We start from the raw sequence: 22,682 nt of genomic DNA on the forward strand, positions 1-22,682 counted from the left end.
TTCCTAGGATCCCAGCAATGACTCTCCCTGGAGGTGATGGGAATTAAGGGACCTGCTATGGAAATTGTGGGGGCTGAGTAAACAGTCTCTACAAATCTTTCTCTGTGTCTGGTACTTGAAGTCCACAGGGAGTAAACAAGGGAAGATTACAGAACAGGCAGGGAGGGATTCCATGAGCAAGAGCTGGAACTCCATAAAAATAAAGTGAAACCCATGTTCATGAAGCTAAACAGGCCAGTAACCCAGCAGTCAGAGAAACTAAAGGAAAAATCCAGGGAAAGGCAGAGCAATTACAGGCTTAGCTGCTGTTTCATGCCAATGAGATAAGTCAGCAGATCAGCAACAAGCGCGCGCGCACGCACGCACGTGGACACTTGCTACAAAATTCAATTCATTTTATTCCAGTGTGTGAGTGTGCACATGTGTGCATGTGTGCACTCCTGTTGACCCAGTTTCTGCTCTGTGGCCACGTCCATGATCCTAGACGACCCCAGGTGTGCCCTCGATGACGTCTGCAGGGATGGAGCACCGCCCCTGCCATTGGGTATTGCACTGTGTGATGCCATCCTCGGGGCCCTCAGGGTGATGGAACCCAATAGGCTTCCTTAGGCTTTCCTTTCAGATGGAAAGGAGATAGATGATGTTCCATTGTTATTTTGTTTTCTCTCTTTCCATGGATTCTGTGACATCTTCCTCTCCTCATTGACTCTGCCAGAAGGGGATTCCTGGTGGGGCAAGGGTAGCTGGTGGGAAATGAGGTACCAGGAAATTAGCAAAGGGTCTTCTGGCCATCTGGGGACAGTTCTCATGTGGTCCCCAGCCCAGTCTTGAGGTTTCTGGGCTGGTCACCCTGCAGCCTCGGTGCTGCGCCTCTGGATCCAGCCTCCGCAGGAAGAACCCTGGGAGACCCAGCAAAACGGGGTGCCTGGTCTGACACACGTCCCCCCGTTCCTCTGGCTCTGCGGCTCAGGAATAGGCTGAGACGTCATGTCCAGGCAGTGCCAGGACACCTCACTGCCCCCTTTGAGGTGAGCCCAGAGGGCTTTTGGGGGCGAGCATGAAGCTAGGCACCCAGGGCCTGAGGCCGACCGTCCCTCCCTGTGTCCTGGAGTGGGGGCCTTGACCCGAGAAGACCTCCAAGGGATGGCCTGTGGGTGCTGATGCGGGGAGGGGAGGTCTGTGGACTGAGGGGGATCATTGGCAGAGGACATTGAGCACCGCGGCTCAGGGTTCTGCTCAGTGGGGTCAGTGGGAATGTGGTCAGTGAAGGCCTGGTCAGTGGGGGCCTGGTCAGTGGGGGTCTGGCTGGCAGAAGCCTGGCCAGGTGGCCGCTAGATGACTTCAGGCAGGGTTTGTCCTTGGAGCCTCCTTGCCGCCATCTGTAGTGGGAACGAGTCATGGCACTCCGGAGGGCTGCTGGGAAGAGGAGGTGAGCAGGTGTGTGGAATCCAGCCCTGACAAACAGATCTAGCACTTTACAGCCTAGCTGAGTCCCCTGCTAGGGAGGGGACCTGCCCTTTGCCTTTTGCCCCCAACCCTCAACCTTCTGCCCCCTATCCTCCATCTGCAATCCCAGGAATGCCCTGGATGGGGAGGTCTGAGGTTAGGGAGCACCCGTGGATGCTCCGATGATGGCCATGGGTCCCGAGTGGGGAGAGAGTGACAAGGGTGACTGAGTGTCCTGGGTGCACATGAGTGGGGCAGCCGGGCCTAGACAGAGCAGTGACAAATGCATGCACACGTGTTCACCCACATACACGTGCATGCTTACATGCACAAACACTGCACACACGCACGTTGACACTTCAGGGGGTGGAGGGTGCTAACTCTGGTCCTGGCTGACCCAGGCAGGGGCCCATTGTGATGGGTGTCATGACCTCACAATATCACTGGTTCTGAGCACTCGCCTACCTGTCTGCCTGCCATCTCTATGTCTGGAACTCTTAGAGATAAGACATAGAGGTATCTGGTTCTGAGAAGAGAAAGTTTTGCTAAGTGAGAGACACGACTGACTCAACTGACTCAGGTGAGTGTGACCTGCTCTGTTCCTTCCCTGCTGACCTGGGGACAGTCATTACCTGGTGGGCAGTGCTAGCCTCTGGGCAGGTGCCAAGGAGGGTCATCCCTGAGCACTCACCAGGTGCCTGTTCTGCACTGACCTGGTGGACTCTGTGGGGTGGGTGCTGTCCCCGAATGTACCCATTCCACAAGTGAGATGTCTAGGGTCAGAGAGGAGGTGACTGGCCAAGGGACCCAGACGTGATCCTGGGCTGTGCTCTCAGCCCTGCCCTTTGCATGCCCTGACCTCTGTGGGCCTAGATTCCAAATCTGCCCAGGGTTTTCTGGCCCCTGATGGGGCAGAGTCTGGCCCTGAAAGAGCCACTGGGATGGAACTCCTATGGGTGTGGTGGAGGGAGGTGATACTTGGTCCAAGTCTGTGCCCTAAGCTGGGTCTCCGCAGGAGGTGGTCTCACCAACTCAGACTTCACGTGCGGTCACTGAGGGTCTCCGTGGGGCCCACTGGCCACATGGGGTCCCTTGTCTGGGAGTAGGGAGCCCTCTGCCTGTGGGCAGTTGTGGTAGAGGACCTTGAACACTGCTGCTCTGGGGCCTGGGCAGGAAGGACTTGGACAGTGGGGACCTGGGCAGTGGGGACCTGGTCTGGAAGGCCTGGTCACTGGGGGGACTGGTCAGCGAGGACATGGTCAGTGGGGAATTGGTCATCAGGGGCCTGGTCAGCAGAGGCTTGGCCACTGGGGCTTTGTCAGTGAAAACCTGGTCACTAACCTGGTCAGTGGGGACATGGTCAGTTGGAGCCTGGTCATCAGGGGCCTGATCAGCGAGGACCTAGTCAGAAGGCCTGGTCACTGGGAAAACGGTCAGTGAAAGCCTGGCCAGCAGGGATCTGGTTAGTGGGGGTCTGGCCAGATGGTTGCTGGGTGACCTCAGGCACGGGGTTTGTCCTTAGAGCCTCCTTGCCTCCATCCATAGCAGAAATGAGTCATGGCACCCCAGAAGGCTACTGGGAGGAGGAGGTGAAAAGATGTGTGGAATCCGACCTTGCCACTCACACCCAGCATTTTACAGTCTAGCTGAGTTCCCCCTAATGAGGGGCCCTGTCCTGTGCCCTCTACCCCCTAGCCCCCATCTGCATCTTTAGGACTGCCCCGTGTGGGGAGGTCTGAGGTTGGGGAGGACCCATGGATGCTCTGATGCTGGCCACAGGCCTCAAGGGAAGATGACGCTGATTAAGACTTGATGAGTACTTGGGTGCACATGTAAGTGGGACAGCCAGCCCTGGCCAGAGACGCTACTCATGCACACACATGTTCACCCACATAAACGTGCATGCTCACCTGCACAAACACATTTTGACACCTTAGGGGCTGGAGGACACCAACTCTGGGCCCTCTTGACCTGGGCAATGGCCCATTGTGATGGGTGCCATGACCTCACAATGTCACTGGTGCTGAGTGACCGCCCACCTGCCACTCGCCCACCTCTGTGTTGTGCAGCACTTGCACACAAGACACACACAGGTGTCTGGTTTTGTGGTGCATGAACGACTTTTCTAAGTGAGAGACACAGCAGCCTGAGCAGACTCAGGTGAGTGACCTCTGGGCAGATGCCGAGGAGGGTCATCCCCGAGCACTCACCGGGTGCATGTTCTGCATTGACGGCGTGGACCATCCTCCCCTTTGTCCTCACAGAGACTGTGGTGATGGGTGCTGTCCCCAAATGTAGCCATTCCACAGGTGAGATGTGTAGAGTCAGGAGGTGACTGGCCCAGAGACCCAGATGTGACCCGGGCCGGGCACTCAGTCCTACCCTTTGCCATGCTGGTCTTGAGCTTTGACCGCTGAGGCCTCTCTACCCTAGACTCCAAATCTTCCTGGAGTTCTGGAATTCAATGAGGCAGGGTCTGGTCCTGGAAGAGCCACTGGGACAGAGCCCCTGTGGGTGGGGTGGAGGGTGCAATTCTTGGTCCAAGTCTGTGCCCTAAGCTGGGTCCCCACAGGAGGAGGTCTCACCAACTCAGACTTAAGGTGCGATCACTGATGGTTGCTGTGGGACCCACTGGACACATGGGGTCCTTCGTCTAGGAGTGGGGTGGGGAGCCCTCTGCCCTCGGGCAGTTGTGGAAAATGAAGGAGCCCTGGAGGGCTGCCTGGAGGGTGATGATCGTCTCTCCTGGTCAAAGAGGCTTGGGGACTGGAACCCCCTGCAGCGTCCCATTCTCTCTGTCTGATCCTCTAGAGGCCTTGCCCTCCGTTTGCCCCGAGTATTCCTGGGGGAGATGGTTCCCCCGGGTGTTCTCTAGGACTAAGGCCCCAGCGTTCTCTTGTTCTTTCTTGGTGAACCAGGAAAACAAAGTCCCCTCCTGTATTGACAGCTGGGAATTGTGGTGTCCACCGTCCTCGACCTGCGACAGGGTCTCCACAAGCACAGAGGCTGCTCTGGAGTCAATAGATCATCTTTTCCCCAAACCAAACTGCTTGGCTGGTGTTGTTCCTGAAGCGGCTTCACTGGCCAGAGTGAGTGAGAATTGGGGTAGAACGGAGCAGTCACCAGATGTCTTGCTTCCTACAGAAAACTGAGTATCTTCCTGGTCCCTGAACGATCCTATAGAGACATCCAGTCCCTGACTCCACCTGCCTCCAGGTGCCCAGAACAGCCCATCGTGGGGACTTCACCCTCAGCAAGTGGACGCCGTTTGTCCTGCCGGGGCAGGTGTGTGTCTGCCTTGGGGTGTTAGGGGACAATAGGCCTCTCTGTGCAGGTCCCCGTGTGCTCAAATCCTCAGGAAGGAGCCCACCACTGGTTGGAGGCAAGGACTTCAGAGATCCAGTCAGGGGTGGGGCCACTGAGTCTGGCCCCTTGTCATCTGGGAGGGGTAGTGGAATGGGGCTCACCAGACTGGAGTGTGTCTGGGAGTGCAGTGCGTGTGGTTCGGCTGTTCTCTGGAGCTCTTGGGTGCGGGAGAGCCTTGGGATGACTTTGTCTTGCAGGATGGAGATGGATGAGGACCCGGATAACCTGCCTGCCCAGGGGCAAGGCAACATCATCATTACTAAGTATGAGCAGGTACAAGTTGGGTCGCTCCCTCGAGGGAGGCAGGGCCTCGCCTCTCCCGCTGTGCCCTGGTCACAGGGTCCTGGGCTTCCTAAGATCACAGGGTGAGGAGGGGCTGCCCACCTCCCTGGGCCTCCCACACCTCTCACCTTGCCTCCACTATCCTGGCCTCCTCTGGGTTTCAGGGACACCGAGCTGGGGCAGCGGTGGACTTGGGGCATGAGCAGGTTGATGTCGGAAAATACACCAATAACCCTGGGATTGTGCAGTAAGTCCTCTGTCCTCCCGACCCCAGCCACCAATCTCACCTCAGGGATGAGTTTTGTTTTTAGAAAGGCCTCTCTGAAGCAGGACATGTCTCCCTGGCTGGGCCAACCTCCTCTCCAGGGTCAGAACTGGAGAGGCGGTCACAACCTCCCAGGCTCTCCTGTCGGTCCAGCCCGTGGTCAGGGTTAGGGCATAGCCTCATGACACATTTAGGGAGCTCGGGAGAGGGGGTAGGGACACAGAGGGGACTAGAGCAGGCCCGTGGACTCTCAGCGCTGTCGTCTCCAAGTAAGCTGGAGAGGAGGGGCAGCCTGAGGATCTGGCCCTGTTCCCTTGGGGCCTGCCTTGGTGAGATCTGAGGGTTGTGGCCACAGGGCAAGGGGGCACCTGGCCTGGCCTCTGGGCAGTTGTATAGCAGATCTCTGAGGGCTCAGGGTGCTCAGCCATGAGGGAGGGGCATAGGGACAGTGAGGGCCTTGGCCCTGGCCCTGGTAGGTTGTAGAAGAAGAAGGGCAGAGCCCTGGCCTGGGCTTCTCACTGAGGCCAGGGGGACAACAGAGCATGCAACTGAAGGCCCCGGGAGTGGTGCAGGGAAGGGACCCGGGCCTGGTAATGGGAGCTCAGCCTGAAGCCGGCCCCTCAGGACTCACAGGATGGAGACAGGGAGGAGCCTGGGGGAGGGGGGCAGGGTGAGCCCCTGAGACCTGCCACTTCTGGAAGGCACCTGAACCAAGCCAGCCCTGGGTGGAGCTGACAGCCTGGGGAGGACAACAGATGGGGTGGGCAGGGAACAGTGGCTCACCTGTGACCCCTCAGTGGGGGGACTCAGTCAGTACCCAAGGCTCTGCATGGCCCCCCAGAGATTCTGCTTCCCGCTGGCTCAGTCAGCACCGCGCAGGGTGGATGGAGGGGCCAGGTCGGGGCAGGCAGGACAGTAAGGGGAGGACAGCCAAGCGTCCCGTGTCCTGGTTTTTGCAGTGGCTGGGAGGAGGCTGAGAGCTGAAGGCCAATGACCCTGAGAGCCAGCTGAGGCTGGAGCAGGAGTACTGGGTCCAGCCCCACTGCCTGCAGGGCCCTTGGTCATCCTTGTTGCCCTGGATATCTCCCCGGCAGTACTGGGCAGCCCAGTCAGAGAGTGGCCAAGGCATGGGTGTGGACGGATCTGGGAGGTCTCACTCAGAGGTTCTGAAAGGACAAGGGTCACAGAAGGGCCAGGGTGGCCGGAGAGAGGGTCAAAGTCTCTGGGCTGGGCAGGATGGGGGAAGATGGGGAGCAGGCAGGGTGAGCGGCCAGGATGCAGGGAGAGGCAGGTGCATGCTGGGAGGTCAGACCTTGCAAGGCCCATGGGGAGTGTCAGATGGGATGGGCTCCAGGTGCATCCTCAGGGCACTGGGCAGCTCTCAGGCCAGGCTCCCTGGACTCTGGTGGGTGATGTGGTCACTCCTGAGGCACTGCTGTTAGTCAGGGCTCGGCCACCCACCCTGGGTGGCACCCATCCCATCTCAGAACTGGACTTTCTTAGCATCCACAGAGGGTGTCACCTCCAGCCCAGGAGGAGCAGCACCGTTGTGCAGCCCAAGGCACCCCATGGGCTTCAAGTGTCCCCTCCACCCAGGGCCAGCCTTGAGCTCCCTCTTCTCCAAGGTCCCAGTGCCTCGCTAGTGTCAGATCCACAGGGAGGCCCTTGCCTTCCTTCTCTGTGCTTTGTCCCAGGCTGAGACTTAGGGTGGATGGGGATAGGCTGGTCCTTCCCTGGGGCCCTCTCAGGGAGAGGGATGGCTCCTGGCCCGGGCAGGTCCTCAGCGCTGCCTGGGTTGCCTTACAGTGAGACGGAACTGCCCCGCTTCAGTGCCCTGGAGGTGAAGGTAAGAGCCTGTGCCTGCTGCGTGGGAGGCTGCTTCAGGGACTGGGAATCGGGTGGTCGGTGAGGCAGAGGGGGTGGCCTGTGGGCCTGTGTGGTGGTGAGTGGGCCACAGCTGTCACTGGGAGGGGTGGCCTTTCCTGCTGGACTCTGTTCCCATGAGGGCTTGACCAAAACCCAAACCAAGAACTGCAGTCCTGGCTCAGAGTCCACTGCCTGTTTGAACCAAGACCGCAGTTGAAGGCTGGACTTGACCAAAACTTGGGGCATCTATGGCCTGAGGATGGCATGTCCTGGCATCACCAGTCCAGACTACCAGCTCCAGTTCCTTCAGAGGGTCTCAGCCCCTGGGGTCTGCCCTTTCCTGGCTTCTTCAGGTTGGGTCCCTTCAGGGCCCCAAAGCCCTGGACTCAACATCCACGGGCCACTGTCAGACGCCTGGCAGCTCCGCTAACTCCATCATGGCTCATTTGACAGCAAAGACGCAAGGAAAGTAAACGTACCAACAAATGGCAAAAGATGCTTGCAGACTGGACAAAATATAGGAGCACCAAGAAGGTAACCTGGGGAGGGAGTGGCCCCCGTGACTGCTCTCTGCAGAGCCAGGAGACAGGCGCCCATGGTTGTGACCTGGCACCGTCTGCCTCTTAGTGGGTGGTGGCACCCCATCCTTGCCATAGGACTGCAGGCCTGTTCACCAGCTTTCCTCTGTGGGGTCGCCCTGTGTCCTTTCTCACTGGAGTGTTCTTCTGTCTGTAGCTGTCTCAAAGAGTATACAAAGGCATTCCCCTGGCGGTGCGGGGCCGGGCGTGGTCACTTTTGCTAGATATTGACAAAATCAAGTCCCAGAACCCAGGCAAATATAAGGTAAGTCCCTCCCACACTCAGCTAGGGCAGTACAAACAAGCTAGGCTGTATCAGGAGCCCAGGACTCCAGCTGGAAGGAATGTTGAGCCTGGGCTGGGTTTGGGGGCTGTGGTCAGACGCACATCCTGGGCATAGATGGTAACTCAGGCACCACAGGTGCGCTGGGCTCTGCTGACCCTCCCTGGCTTCAGAAACAAGGCAAAAAGGAGCTTTCTGCAGAAGGAAACCTTCCTCCCTTCCTTCCAGAAGTGCTGACTGTGGGATGACTGCCGTTTGGGGCAGGGAGTCTTTTGTGTGTTCTGAGGCTGCTTCCTCCTCTTGGCCCTGCCCTACAGGTCATGAAGGAGAAGGGCAAGAGGTCCTCCAGAATCATCCACCACATCCAGCTAGATGTCAGCCACACCCTGCAGAAACACATGATGTTCATACAAAGATTCGGAGTCAAGTAAGGCCAATGGGGCTTGCAGGGGTCCCAGGGAAGATGGGGGCAATCCAGAGGAATGAGAGCATCCCCAGGGCAGAGGCCAGGGTCACCCAGGAGAGGTGACAGAGCCACCAAGGGCTCTCCTGGCCCAGGGAGCAGCCGGCACCATGGACTGATCACCTCCCCGGCTCTAAGCCCTGGGTCGGGCTGGGACGTGTAGGGCCAGAACCCAGGCAGCTCCCAAGAGGACGGAAGGCAGAAAAAAAAAAAAGAATCACGCAGATGGTGAAAAGTGCTCTCCATGACCCACAACCATCCAGGATAGGGACCCATGGGAAGGTGGCATGATGGCAGGGCTTGGGAGCCTTCTTGGGCAACACTGACAGCCCAAAATACTAGAAAGGATGCGGGGCTCCGGAAACTCTCATCCATGGCTGGTGGGAACGTGACAGGGCACAGCCATTTTATAAGTCACATGGGCTGTGGCTCACAAAGCTCAGTGGCCTCGTACCACACATCCCCAAAGTGTGACAGATATTGGCCACACTGATTTGAAAACTGACGTCCAAGTAAAACCCGCATGCGACGTTCACCTCTTGATTGATTGTAACTCACACCCGGAGGCTACCGAGATGTTCTTCAACACGGGAACTAGGGAGGAAGGGGCTTCCACTCTTCAGACAGAGGCGACTCAGTGAGGAAAAGGAATGAACCCCTAATGCCCGCAGAAACATGGGTGGATCTCAGATGTGTATTGCTGAGGGAATGATGCCAGACCCAGCAGGCTACCACCATGGGATTCCAATTCATCGGCCATTCTGGAAAAGGGCAAACCACGGAGACAGAGAACAGATCAGGATGGCCAGGGGCTGACAGAGCCGGGAGACGTTGGCTGCAAAGGGGACATGCTGGGGACTTGGAGGATGAAGCAGCCGCTCTGGGAAGGGCTGCAGTGGTGGACAGGAGGCTTTGCACATTAGTTCAGAACCGTGGAACTGCACATCCCAAAGACTGGACTTCCGTGTGTGCAAACTGAGAAAAAGGAGAAGAAAAAATCAACCACAGTAAAAAATGATCACTGATCCAACTGTACACCTACGACATTTGCATTGCAAGGAATGTGGATTTTACTGAAAAAAAAATTCCTAAAAACTCAGGTGTCCTAAAGAGCTCACTGCTTATTTGGGGGCATCATCTGAACCCAGAATTGTGTTTGTTGTTTGGGTTTGTAGACAAAATGAAATTGACAGCATCTGCACAAAACAAACAAAACCCTCTTTCCCCTCTTTTCTAGGCAGCAGGAATTATGTGACATCCTCGTGGCCTATTCTGCATATAACCCTGTGAGTATTCCCGGGCAGCGATATTCCTGGGCCATGTGCCCATATTCACAGGCATGGGTGTCTCTCGGGGGTGTTGCAACTTCTTGAAAATTCACTGTTTGTCCACCAGGATGTAGTAGGCAGGACTCCAGCTCGCTGCTGGCAGAAAAGGGTTGAAGCCCAGACTCCTGGTGTCACATGGACCCAATCACCACATCTCAGATGAAGAAATGACCTTCCCCTCCTGGTGTTGTCTCAAAGCCTAGGAGCTTGGCAGGGTCCCACACAGGATGGTCCTTGTAGGAGACAGGTTTGACAAGTTGCTGAGGTGCCTGATGGGCCAGGCACTTGTCATGAAATGAGTTTGCATCCTGAGGGAGCCTCTTCACTGGAAATCTGGCAAGGATCCAATTTCCCCTTTGCCTGAACCCCATAGGTGCATAGCAGATAGTGAGGGGGGTCACCCAGGTGGCTGCTCCTGCTTGGCCCCCACTTTCCAGACCATTCCAGGCAGGGAGAGCTGCTGAGCTGACTGCATGAGCTGCCCACATGGAGGACCCAGCCGCCCCTTGTGTCCGGCAGGCACCCCTTGGGCTGCTGCAGGACCCTTTGTGTGGTGGTCAGTGCCCCACCGCCTGCCCTCGTGGCAGGTGCAGTTCACAGGTGCTGCCCCAGGCCTGGCACAGTGGCCTCCCCAGCCTGGCCCAGGGGAGGGGGCATGAACAATCCCTGACTGTGCCCTTTCGGGCCATGTGAGCTTGGACACTTGCTGCAGGAGTCCCCCCATGCTCCTTGTCAACTGAGTTGTGCGTGACCTGCTCAGTCCTCATGCCCAGTGCCAGGGGAGGGGTGCAGAGGCTGCACCTCAAATCCCCTGGGGCCTGAGGCAGGTGTCCCCAAAGACCTGTGCCATCTCTGTTGACATAAGTCCTCCCAGGTGACATCCTTGCACGGTGACTCCCAGGTGGCCTCAGCCCTCCCAGGTGACATCCTTCCATGGTGACTCTGGCTCTTGCAGGAGGTGGGCTACCACAGGGACCTGAGCCGCATCACTGCCATCCTCCTCCTGTATCTGCCAGAGGAAGATGCTTTCTGGGCGCTTACCCAGTTGCTCGCTGATGAGAGGCACTCCCTGCAGGGTAGGTGGACAGCTGCCCCCGGGGCCTTACACAGCCATACCAGGGGACAGCCACCCTGGCCGGTGACCCTGACTTCCAGGCAAGGTGCCTTCATTGTATCCCAGATTGTTTGGAGCCTCCAGGATGTCCCTGCTGAGGTCCCACAGCAGCCTGGGTCTGGACAGGAACCCCGTCACCCCAAGTCAGACGCCTTTCATCCCTAACATCAGAGGGCATGGATACCTCCCCCCGGCTGCCCTCTGTCGCCCGAAGCCAGCCCTGACTTTGTGCAGGCGCCACTCACCTCCCTGAGTGTCCTCCTGCCTCCCAGCTGGCTGTGCTCCCAGCCACCCTTCCTCCCTACAGATGGGCCAACAAAGTCTAGATGGCAGTGTCTGCCCATCCCATGTCCCCCAGCCTGACCCCCACATCCAAGAGATAGCCACATAGCCCCCAGCTCCCACCCTGTTCTCCCCGCTGGTGTCTGCCTCGTGGTGTCAAAGGCAGGCTGCCCTCCTGGCACCTGGACCCAGGATGGCACTAGGCAGTGCCTCAAGCCAGGGCCCTCCTCCCCAGGGATGAGGCTACATGCTGGGGTCACCAGATGGGAGGGAGGGAGGCCTCGGGGTCTGGGGTCCCCTGCCCTGCCCAGCTCTTCCAGCTGATGCCTCCACATCTTGGGCGTGGGCTCTGATGGGGTGATGGGTCTGGGGCTTCTCAGTATTCTACAGCCCAAATACTGCCCAGCTCGAGAGGCTCCTATCGCACCAGGAGCAGGTGCTGCACAAGTCCTTCCCGAAGATCATGAGACACCTGGTGAGTGGATGACACCCTCAGCTCCTAACCAGACGCCCTGGACCCTATAGGTCAGGGGAGGCTCGAGTCCCTCATGGGGCTGGCAAGAGGCTGAGTCCCAGCCACGGCCTGACCTGGGATGAGGATTCCCCATGGATTCAGCATTGGGTTTCCTTTTCCTGCCCTGGCGGAGGCAGAGGTGCTGGGACCAGGGCGGAGCTGCAGCTGAGCAGGGCTAAAAGAAGTGTGTCCACCGGGCGTCCGTGCATGGGGCGGGTGTTGGAGCCCTGGCCACCGTCGTGGGTTGTGCCCTTGAGGAAGGTCTGCAGAGGGACCTGGAAGTGGGAGGATTTCAGGGCAGCCCAGGGGGCTCTGAGCACCTCTGCTCCTCCCTTCAGGGCAAGGAAGGCCTGTGCATTGAGGGTTCCATGCTGACGAGGCTCCTCCGGTGTTTCCTTGATGTGGTAAGAAGGCACAGGGAGACCTCAGCCCTGGGACTCTCCTGCCCTGCAGTGCCCAGCTCCCTCAGCTCAGGGGTCCAGCTCCCCCAGGAGGCACAGGCAGGTCCCTGCAGGGCTCACAAGCCAGGCTCTGCCCAAGAGGGTACATCCCATGGCAGAGGCCAGGGCTCAGGCCCAGCCTCGTGGGCAGACTGGGGCAGAACCTGACTTGCGAGGGCCCAGGGAAGCCCCAAGTCCTCAGAAAGTCCTCTTTCCAGAAGCCACAGTGCTGCTGAGATGAGTCCCCCATGAGGAGCTACAGGACCTTGTCTGACTCAGTCTTATGGGGGGTCTCATCTCATGGAGAGGGGTCCCCAGCACTCCAGGGGCCTGAAACCCCAGTGGGCTCTGCTCAGGCCACTGGCCCCAGCTTGGAAAGGCCAGGTTCTGCCACACTTGCTGTCCCCACAGAAATCTTTCGGACTCACCCTGAGACTGTGGGATGTGCTCATCTTGGAGGGCGAGCGTGTACTGACAGCCATGGCACATGCATCATTCAAAATACACAGGAGTAAGTCCCGTGTGCCCGAGGGTGCTTGGGGGAACACGTGGGACAGACCCCGGCTGGCCTGAGGGAAGTGTCCTTACACTGCCTGCTCCATCCGGGTTGGGGGGTCTGGCCTGGTGGGCTGGGCAAGGCATGATGACACTGAGTCCTCCCCCCACATGACCCAGATGAAAGTCAGGAGTGTGGTGAGCACTTCCCTGCCCTGCCTTCCCCAACTGTAGCCTCCTGTGCACACCTGGACCCTGGGGTGGCCAAAAAGGACCAGGCACCACCCAGTGGGAGGTGGGCCTGGTGGAAATGGGGTGCAGGCACTGACCCCTCCCAGGGAACCCTCCTGGCCTGATGCCTGCCTTGTCCCTAGAGCACCTCATGAAGCTTTCCTGGAGCACCGTCTGGGAGTTTCAGGAGCGACTCTCTCAGAGCTGGGCCCTGGAGGACAACCTGGTCCTCAGGAACCTTCAAACCTCTATGAAGGAACTCGCAAAAAAACACTGGGACCTGCCACCCCCAGGTGGGCTCTAGCACCAGGTCCCCTCTGGAGTCACCCTCTGGGGCAGTCAATGGTGGGGAGTGACATGGCCCCATCAGCCCTCCTACCTGGCCTTCCTCTTGCACCTCTTCTTCCTCCTCTTCCTCCTCTATTCTAAGAAAGTCAAATGAGTCTGCCAGTCCTCAGGGCAGGTGCTGAGCACATGTGTGTGTGTGCTGGACATGCTGTGAGGACAGGCAGGGGCCATGGGCAGGACCTCCCAACCCCCTCCCCCACTTTCCACATTGTCCTCTTCTCCTCCTCTAAGGGCCCTGAGGGATACTGGGGCAGTCAGACCCAGCCGTGGAAGCCCCCACCCCCACCTCCAAGCAGCAGGGACCCCTCATTCTTGAGTGCCCCTCCAAGGGTGTCAAAACAACAAGCCAGGGAGACAAGAGAATCAGTGTCTCTGACCCAGAGAGGATTGGGCAGAGGGCATTGGCGGAAGCCCTGACCCAGAGCCAGAACCAAGAGTTCATCCAGGTGTGGGATCATTCTAGCCTTGGCATGGGGTGGACGGCCTGGAGGGTAGAGGGGAGCCTGTGCCCATTCCCTTCTCACCCGCTGTGGAGACAGGCCCCCATGTGAGGTAGCAAGGGGGCTGGGTGACAGTGCAGGGCCTTCCCACCTGAGTCCTGAATTGGGGCTGCCAAACCACCCTGAGGTGAGGGTGTGAGGCAGGAAGCCCTGAGCCACCCTGAACCCTGGGGGCCATTTCAGGAGTGACCTGAGGTTCCCTGAAAACTTCCCCACCCCCGACTGCACACAGCCCTCGCCCTGGGATCAGCAGCCTGCAGCAGCATCCTCAGTGTCAGGCTAGGGGGCCGCACAGGGACCCAGAGGACTCCAGAGACCCAGGCCTGTGGGGCATAGCCCTCAAGAGACCAGATGGGCTTGGTGAAGATGCTGACCATGTCTGCTTCTCTTTTTTTCAGCCGAGCTGGAGCAATCGTCCTCGAGGGTGTCCCGTGGCATTGGGACCCTCTGTGAGGGGGACAGACTGGCCCTCCCCACCCCACCAGCTCAGCTCCAGGAGCTCATGCCATCAGCCCCACTGGGACAAAAGCCTTGTCCTCCACCAGCCTGGCCTGACGGGGCTGTCCCCAAGGCCCACGCTGAAGTCAATCAACACAAAGGGGCTTCCCCAGAACCCAGGGCAGAAGACTGCTCTCTGAGGGGCTCAGAGGCTCGAGATGAGGGCAGCCAGTCCCCTGGTGAGGTCAGGCTTTGTAGTACACGGAAACACTTGTCTGGGAACTCTATGCCACAGCTCCACACAGATCTGCATGTCGGGGGTCCATGTTTCCTGTGCTGCCATTTTGAACACGGCTCCTGGGACTCTGAGGGGGCTTCTGGAGAACCCAGGGCAGAAGACTGCTGTCTGAGGGGCCCAGAGTCTCGAGATGAGGGCAGCCAGTCCCCTGGTGAGGTCAGGCTTTGTAGTACACGGAAACACTTGTCCGGGAACTCTATGCCACAGCTCCACACAGATCCCCATGTTGGGGGTCCAGGGGCTTCTCAAGAACCTAGGGCAGCAGGCTGCTCTCTGGCGGGCCCAGAGGTTCAAGATGATGGCAGCCTGTCCCCCGGTGAGGTCAGGCTTTGTATTACATGGAAACACTTGTCCGGGAACTCTATGCCACAGCTCCACACAGATCCGCATGTCAGGGGTCTATGTTTCCTGCGCTGCCATTTTGAACACAGCTCCTGGGACTCTGTCAGTTCTCCATCTTCTGTAGACAGCAGCCCTGGAACAACAAGACGCACCCCGCCCAGCGAGCCCACTGGGACCACGACACCAGGCCCTGCCTGGGTTTATGACAGGGAGGAGGCACTTAGAGAGACACCCCAGCAACAAGGTGTCCCCTGCCTGCAACTCCCCTTGGTGGAAGAACAACAATGCATGGAAAGAGCCCAGGCAGCACCCGCACAGCTGCCTCACTGCCCCAGATGGCTGCTGGACCTTGTCTTTACTGCTATTTTTTTTTTTATATATATTTTTTGTCTTCTGGGCCTTGAGAAATACTCAGTGGGGAACTTGGTCCCATCAAGGCCTCTGGAGGGAAGGCTGAGCATGGGGTTCCTGCAGCCCCAGCCAGCCAGCAGCATGCCCTGGGACCCCTGACCCCACTTGTGGGTCACAGCCCCTCCCCTAGGGCCTGAGTCCCAGGCCCAGAGGGACCTGTCTTCAACCTGAGTCCTAGGAGGAGAGGGGCACCGCAGGCCCCCGGGTGACCACATAGGGGACCAGGGCACAGCGAGCCCTGGGTGCTGCGAGAATTCACATCAGACAACCTGGGGAAGCTGGGCCAGAGATGCTGAGCCTGTACAGTGATGATATGGGCAGCAGGCACAAGGGGGTCAACAGCTGTGAACACTGCTGCCTCTTCCCAACTCCATCACTGCAGTGCAGGCAGTCTGTACCCCAGAGCCTGGCCCAACAGTGCCCCAAGTGCGCAGGTCTGCTGTGCCAACATGCCACCTGGAGTCCCTGCCTGGCACACCACCCCCATCCTGGAAGCCTCGTCCTGCAGCTTAGCCGCTGCCACAGCCACAGCAGGCGCCACTGCCAAGCTCCTTTCAGTCAGTCTTCCCAGAAGGCGGAGGTGCCTCAGCGGCTCAGACTGTGAAGGTGGTTTCATCCACATTTCCATTGCTCCAACTAAAGAGAATCCCTGCAGAGGATGCTCTTGATCAAAGGTGGGCAAAACGGCACACCAGGTAGGTGGAGTCATCTCCTTTCCCTGGCCACCACGTTAGGTTGGGGACAAAGTAGCCATCAGACAGGCATGGGACAGAAGAGGCTCAGCATGATGCATGTGCCCTGACCAAGGCTGACCAGGCCGACACCACTGCTGAGCACCCCATCTGCTGATGAGAGACTTGGTGTCGATCCCTGGGCTGGCACTATTTCCCAGGAGGACCGGCTGGCTGCCTGTGGGCAGGCTGCCCACACTATGGAGGGGGCTGAGATTGGCCTTCACTGTAGGGAGCCTCTACCTTGATATAGACTTGCCCCTCCTTCCTGTTACCATCATGGCAGCCCGCATTGCTTTTGACCAGGTCACTTCATTCACAGCGAGGGACATGCAGCTGTGGCCCCTGCTCAGGGAACTAACTGTTCTCACTACGTCAGCCGCCACCTGGAAGCAACTGGGCTTAGGATCACTCAGTTGTGCTGAAGTGATAGTTTGTCTTCCAAGATAAATTTTATGCTTTCTACTGGAATCCAGTATACAGTGCTGACTCCCCAACAGCCAGAAGGTGTAGTTCTGAGAGTGGAGGTGTGAAAGTGGACGATGTTCAGTATTGCACCGAATGTCTCAGTCACAAAGTTTTCCTACGCCTGTCCTGGAGAAACGGAGCTTTGCTGGTTGGAAGGTCTTAGGACCCAGGCAGAGTGAAGCTTCCCCCAGGGGAACACAATAATGGTTCTATTTAATATGAAGAGACAGGACTAAGTCTGAAACCCCGGGACATTCTCTGGTGTTCTTGGTGTTTCCATGTAAAGAAAGTCAAATACTCTAGGCGCCGTGGCTCACACCTGTAATCCTAGCACTTTGGGAGGCCAAGGTGGGTGGATCACAAGGTCAGGAGATCCAGACAATCCTGGCTAACACGGCGAAACCTCGTCTCTACTAAAAATACAAAAAATTAGCTGGGCGTGGCGGCAGGCACCTGTAGTCCCCAGCTACTCAGGAGGCTGAGGCAGGAGAATGGCGTGAACCCAGGAGGCGGGGCTTGTAGTGAGCCGAGATCGCACCACTGCACTCCAACCTGGGCGACGGAGCGAGGCTCTGTCAAAAGAAAAGTCAGATAACAAAGTTTTGCCACAGAGGCACCTAAAAAAGTAGGGGGCCGAACTATTCAGAACTCAGAGGCTTCAGATTCGAAGATGAGGCCAAGCAGGAGACTCCTGACCCACTGAGGGCAAGGGAAATATGTGGGGCTGCTGGGAGAAGATGTCATAGAGGTCCACCCCCACCTTGTGGTATGTCACAGAACCGTACACTTGTATAGCTGTGCACATCTTCTTTCCACTGATTATAGTATTTCTTTCCATTTGTGACTCTCCAATCATGCAGGGAGCTTGCTACAAAATGCACATTGCTATACCATATCCTGGGGCTTGCAATCCAAGGCTGGCAAGGATTCCTGCACGTCAAGGGCCTCAGGTGACTTTCATGCACACCCAAGTCAGAAGGCTCTCGAATCCTGGATGTCAACCTTCCTGCCCAAAAAAGGAGGAACGAGGGTCAACCAGCAGCAGACCCGTCACAAAAAGAGATGAAATGTGAGTGCATGGCCTTTCTGACACCCAGACAAAACTTTGGGCACAAAGCCAGGCTGCAGCTCTGGCCACTGACTTGGACCAGGGATGCCCCCATGCAGGCCGATGTGCCCTGGCTGCTCTTCTCGCTCCTGACACCCTCTCTTCGGCTGACTGCGTTAGGAAGGGAGAACCTGCCAGCTTTCGGAAGAAAATGTAGCTTTATCATAACATAGGAAAGACTGCAAGTTATTACGAGAGAAGGAGGAGGCCTGAAACAGCTCCTGAAAATGAGAGGGAAAAGGAAGGTGTAAATATGTTGGTAATAAAATCTCCAACCACAGCATAGTCATGGGAATGTTTTTGTTACAATTTTTGTTCTCAAGGTTATAGTAAACAAAACAGTCACTTGAATTGTCAAAAGAACAGCAGTTTTGCACAATGAAAAGCATACATACCAAGCCAGAATACAATAGCACTCAGGTCTATATGTTGCAATGGTCCTAGTGCCAGAGGAAACCTCCAGGGAGTTTGCAGTGACCCTCCAGGGAGCCCAGGCCCCTGGAGGGCCCTGGGGCTGGAGGGAGGCCAGCAAACCACTCAGCTCAAAGCACTCCCTTCAGGCACCTGAAGAGGGAAAGCCCATGTGTCTTCATGTGAAGCACTGAATGGGCAGCTGGCATCTCAGAAATACAGGCGATTTTTCATACGCTGGTGTGAATGAGTCTGGGGCACCCAGGGGGTCCCGCAGTGGTCAGACACACTTTGAAACAATCAACACCTACACAGCAGGTTACTAGGAAACAGGAAAAATGTTTTACTGAATTTCACAGCAGATTGGGAGCTAAAGGAAGAGATTCCCAAGCCCATCATGGAAATATTTTGTTTTAACAAAGTAAATTCACAACAGCACATCAAACACAAAACCTAATGCAAGGGTCAGTGCCCAGGGCCACTGCCTGCCTCAGGTGAGAAGTTCTTTAGCAGCAGTCACAGGGCAATGCTTAGAAAGGCAATGCCACAGTGAATAAGGGGAATTAACCTGGATCCAAAAGTGTAGAATAATGCCCACCAAGAACGCACGCGGCTCTATCTCTCTTCCCAGTTCTAATGTTCTCAGAGCAGCAGCCACCCCTGAACACAAGGGGAGACAGGAAAGGGCCCAGGGGCGTGGGGATTTATTCGTGGGTTCTCTCTTATTTTCCACTGGTCTATGTGTCTGTTTGTATGCCTGTTTGTATGCCAGTCCATTGCTGTTTTGATTACTATAGTTCTGTAGTGTAACTTGAAGTCAGGTAATGTGATGCCTCCAATTTTGTTCCTTTTGCTTACGGTAGTTTTGGCTATTCTGGGTCTTTTGTGGTTTGTTTGGATTATTTTTTCTACTTCTGTGAAGAATATCATTGGTATTTTGACAGGGATTGCATTGAATCTGTAGATTGCTTTGGGTAGTATAGACATTTTAACAATATTGATTCTTCCGATCTGTGAACATGGAATATATGTCAATTGTGTGTGTTCTCTTCAATTTCCTGCATCAGTGCTTTATAGTTTTCTTTGTAGAGATCTTTCACTTCTTTGGTTAAGTTTATTCCTAAGTGTTTTATTTGTATCTATTGTTAATGGGATTTCTCTCAATTTCTTTTTTAGATTGTTCACTGTTGGCATAGAGAAATACTACTGATTTTTGTATGTTAATTTTGTATCCTGCAACTTAACTAAATTTGTTTAACTATTCTAATAGTTTTCTGGTGGAGTTTTTAGGTTTCTCCAAATAGAAGATTGTATCATCTGCAAAGAGAATTTGAGGTTTTCCTTTCCAAGTTGGATGCAGGGCTGTTATTTTATTTCAGGCCATTTTCCAAGCTCAATGGTTTTTGTCAGAATTCAGTTCCTGTAGTTACAGGACTGAAGATTCTGGTTTCTTTTTGCCTGTCAATGGAGAGTTGTTCTCAACTCCTAGAGGCTGCCCACCATTCTATGGCACGCAGCCTTCCCTACAGCATGGTAATTGTTTACCGTGGAAGAAAATCTTAGAAGAAATCTTCATATCACCTACCATACAGTTCCCTCTAAATTTCAAATGTTCATATTTTCCCTAAAGGCAAAATATATTTATTCCCTCTCAAAGATTTCATCTCATCATCAGCTCAAATCCAAAGTATTATTATCTAAATCATATCATCTAATCACCTCAAAGTCCAAAATGGCCCCTAAACATCATAAACTTGAAGTTTAAAATCTTACCTTCTAAATGTTCTAAATCAGGTGCAGATGGGTACAAATCATTTAGTGCAGCTCCTGGGGGTACACTTTCAATTTGTGGACCTGTGAAGCTAAAGAAACAAGTTATTTTCTCTGACAATCTGTTTGGGTGATCAGACCCAACACCAGATCGTGGGGGTTAGGGCTACGAAGTCTGGCAGAGTTAAAGGAATGAGACAAGACAAGTTAAGAGTACATAGGGTGGGTCCAGGGGGCCAACAGTAGTATGGAGTCTGCGAAGGCTCTGAGCTCTGGGAGCCCACACTATTTATTGGTAATCGAACAAGAAAGCAGGTGGTGAGGACGTGCTGACGTGGGGGTAGACAGGTGACGACATGAGGATGTGGGGGTAGAAAGGTAGCAGTGCATCAAGCGTAGCTGTGATGGTTTAGCATATGCTCTGCTACTTGAGGTAAGGGAGAACAGATTCTTCTAATTCAAGATACAATCAATTTATGATTTTGGGAGAGCAAGAAGCAAGGGGCCAGTAAGTCTGGACAGATTCCAGAGGCTACAAGGGGTTTTATTCCCTGAGCGCTGAGTGCTCTCCAAGCCACAAGGGGTTTTATGCACTGGGCTTAGATTGTAGTGCAGCAGGGCAGCCTTCCACCCTTTGGCACAAAGCTTGGTGTTCCCTAGGCCACGAGGCGTTTTAGACCATGGACCCAGGACATGTTCTAAGACTCTTTTACATTATGTCAGACAAGCAAGCCCTGCCTCAGCCCTTCTACCAACACAATCCTAATATACATTACTGGACAGGCAGAGGATAACAGTTACGTGCATCTAGATAAAGATAGGTGGAGGAGGCTGGGCATGATGGCTCACGCCTGTAATCCTAGCACTTTGGGAGGCCAAGGTGGGTGGATCACCTGAGGTCAGGAGTTCAAGAGCAGCCTGACCAACATGGAGAAACCCCGTCTCTACTGAAGATACAAAATTAGCTGGGCGTGGTGGTACATGGAGGCTGAGGCAGGAGGACTGCTTGAACCTGGGAGGCAGAGGTTGCAGTGAGCCAAGATCACGCCATTGCACTCCAGCCTAGGCAACAAGAGCAAAACTCCATGTTAAAAAAAAAAAACATATTATATATATATATACACACACACACACACACACAATATGTTCACAAATTAACAAATGAGCCATAAATTGAAAGAGATTAAAAATTAAAGAAGCTATTTCATTGAATATTATACTGGTCATCATTGATGTTTGCCAAAATGTAAAGATTTCAGTTTGTCGAACATGTATGTTAATAAATTATAGATAAGAATACATGTATTTATAAATATATTTCAACAGTTTCACTTCCTCAGAATAGTGTTACAACTCAAGTATCAAAGAGGCCAATTGGGTCATGAACACAGACGCAATGTTTATAATCTAATCTTTGTGGGAAAAAAATGCTCAAAAACCTAGAGATGTGAGCAATACCAGTAAAAGTTCTACCATTTGTCAAGATTGTTTAAAATGAGAATTTCTATTTCCCTGGTTGGCTGTTACTTTTCTGGAAGCCTGAGGAGAGGAGAAGCTGTCAGTGGAGGTCCCTTAAGTTACCCAGGCCCAGAAGAGACACAGCATCAGCTGACAACTGCAGTAAATGCCACTGAAGACCCTCACTGGGAAGAGGCTGCAGAACCGCGTCTGCCATGCTCGTGTTTTAAATGCTGGCCAAAATGAGTCAAAACTTCTTTTCCTTTTTTAAATAGAAGCATTTTCAGGTACTGAAAATATGTCACACAAGACTAATTTATTGTGTTCGCCCTATATCATTTCTTTCTTAAACAATTTAAGCAGGAGTTATTTCACATACTGTATTTGGCAATCAGCTTTTGCTATTTCGAACCACTGAAGACAATAAATTTGTTTTCTTCCTCTTTTCTGTTTCTTTCTTTCTTTTTTGTTTTTTGTTTTTTTTTTTTTTGAGACGCAGTCTCGCTCTTGTGCCCAGGCTGGAGTGCAGTGGTGCGATCTCAGCTCACTGCAGCCTCCGCCCTGGCTCGCTGCATCCCTCCCTTCTGCAGGTAAGATGCCAATATTTACCCTAGTGACCGTGGCCAGTTCTTGGTATTGCTCAAGTCACCTGGGCCTTCAGATTGGCGGGTGACTTCAAGGGAGCAACCATCCTGGGTCTCTCCTGGGACAAACACTTGCCTTCACCCACTATCCATGTCTTGTTCAGCCCTCAGAGGAGCGTGGTTGGGGTGGATTACTTCATGCCTTGATTCTGCCTTGCCGGAAACCACGGTGGCAGCAGGCTTGGGAGTCACCAAGTCACCGTGTTTCATGCTATTTCTGGAGGTTCTCGCCTTTGTGGCCTCGGAAAGGAAGGCGATCTGGTGCTTTGGGGAAGGCCCTCGGGATGCTCCTCCAGATGGTCTTCTTCAGGCCTTTTGCTCAGCATTGGTCTGATCAGTTCTGCCAGCTCTGGGCCATGATCTCTCGGCACTGGCGCGACTTTCCTTCAATAATTTCATAAACTCCAGACTTCGTGTCTTTTGCATGGAAAGCACGCGGTGCCCATTTCATCGACACCGCACCCCGGAGTCCAAACGTCAGCCCTGCGGGTGTGGGGTTTGTTGGGGACAATTTCGGGCTCAGGTGCAGGGGGCGCTTCCCCAGCGCGGGCGCTTCCTGGGCCCCATCTGAGGCCGTGGGCTCCTAGCAGGAGGACCTGGAGTTTTCAGATCCCCGCGAAGGATGCATTTTCCCCCACTCTCGGGGACAAGCTGCCCTTTGCTGGCGTTGGGCACGGATCATGGCCTCGCAGAAGCCCGCGACAGCGTGGAGCAGGTGGTGCCCCCGCCCGGGACTCCTCGTGGGTGATGGCGCCAGGAGGCCTCGGCTGGGACAGTGCGGGGCCTCCGGGTCGGTCAGTGG

At 55.1% G+C, this 22,682-nt stretch overlaps 1 protein-coding gene and 1 long non-coding RNA gene across 2 annotated transcripts; one reads left to right on the top strand and one right to left on the bottom strand.

The window, feature by feature from the left end:
• Nucleotides 1–378: 378 nt before the first annotated feature.
• On the bottom strand, nt 379–3,388 carry LOC129051209 (uncharacterized). Its single transcript, XR_008515296.1, has 3 exons — nt 3,357–3,388; nt 2,788–3,022; nt 379–743 (listed from the first exon to the last, which is right to left on the bottom strand). It is a non-coding gene; the product is annotated as an uncharacterized LOC129051209 (long non-coding RNA).
• LOC100446656 (TBC1 domain family member 3G) lies at nt 2,033–20,922 on the top strand. The gene is given in 15 exon segments (XM_054536241.2): nt 2,033–5,085; nt 5,259–5,341; nt 7,166–7,205; nt 7,679–7,759; nt 7,961–8,068; nt 8,404–8,513; nt 9,787–9,835; nt 10,833–10,953; nt 11,654–11,748; nt 12,126–12,191; nt 12,639–12,738; nt 13,097–13,246; nt 17,350–17,473; nt 17,475–17,487; nt 17,489–20,922. Coding segments are annotated over 15 exon segments (1,605 nt in total). The 5' UTR covers nt 2,033–4,902; the 3' UTR covers nt 17,771–20,922.
• Nucleotides 20,923–22,682: the final 1,760 nt, after the last annotated feature.

This window comes from Pongo abelii, chromosome 19, assembly GCF_028885655.2.
Source record: "Pongo abelii isolate AG06213 chromosome 19, NHGRI_mPonAbe1-v2.0_pri, whole genome shotgun sequence".
In the NCBI taxonomy this organism is placed as follows: Eukaryota; Metazoa; Chordata; class Mammalia; order Primates; family Hominidae; genus Pongo; species Pongo abelii.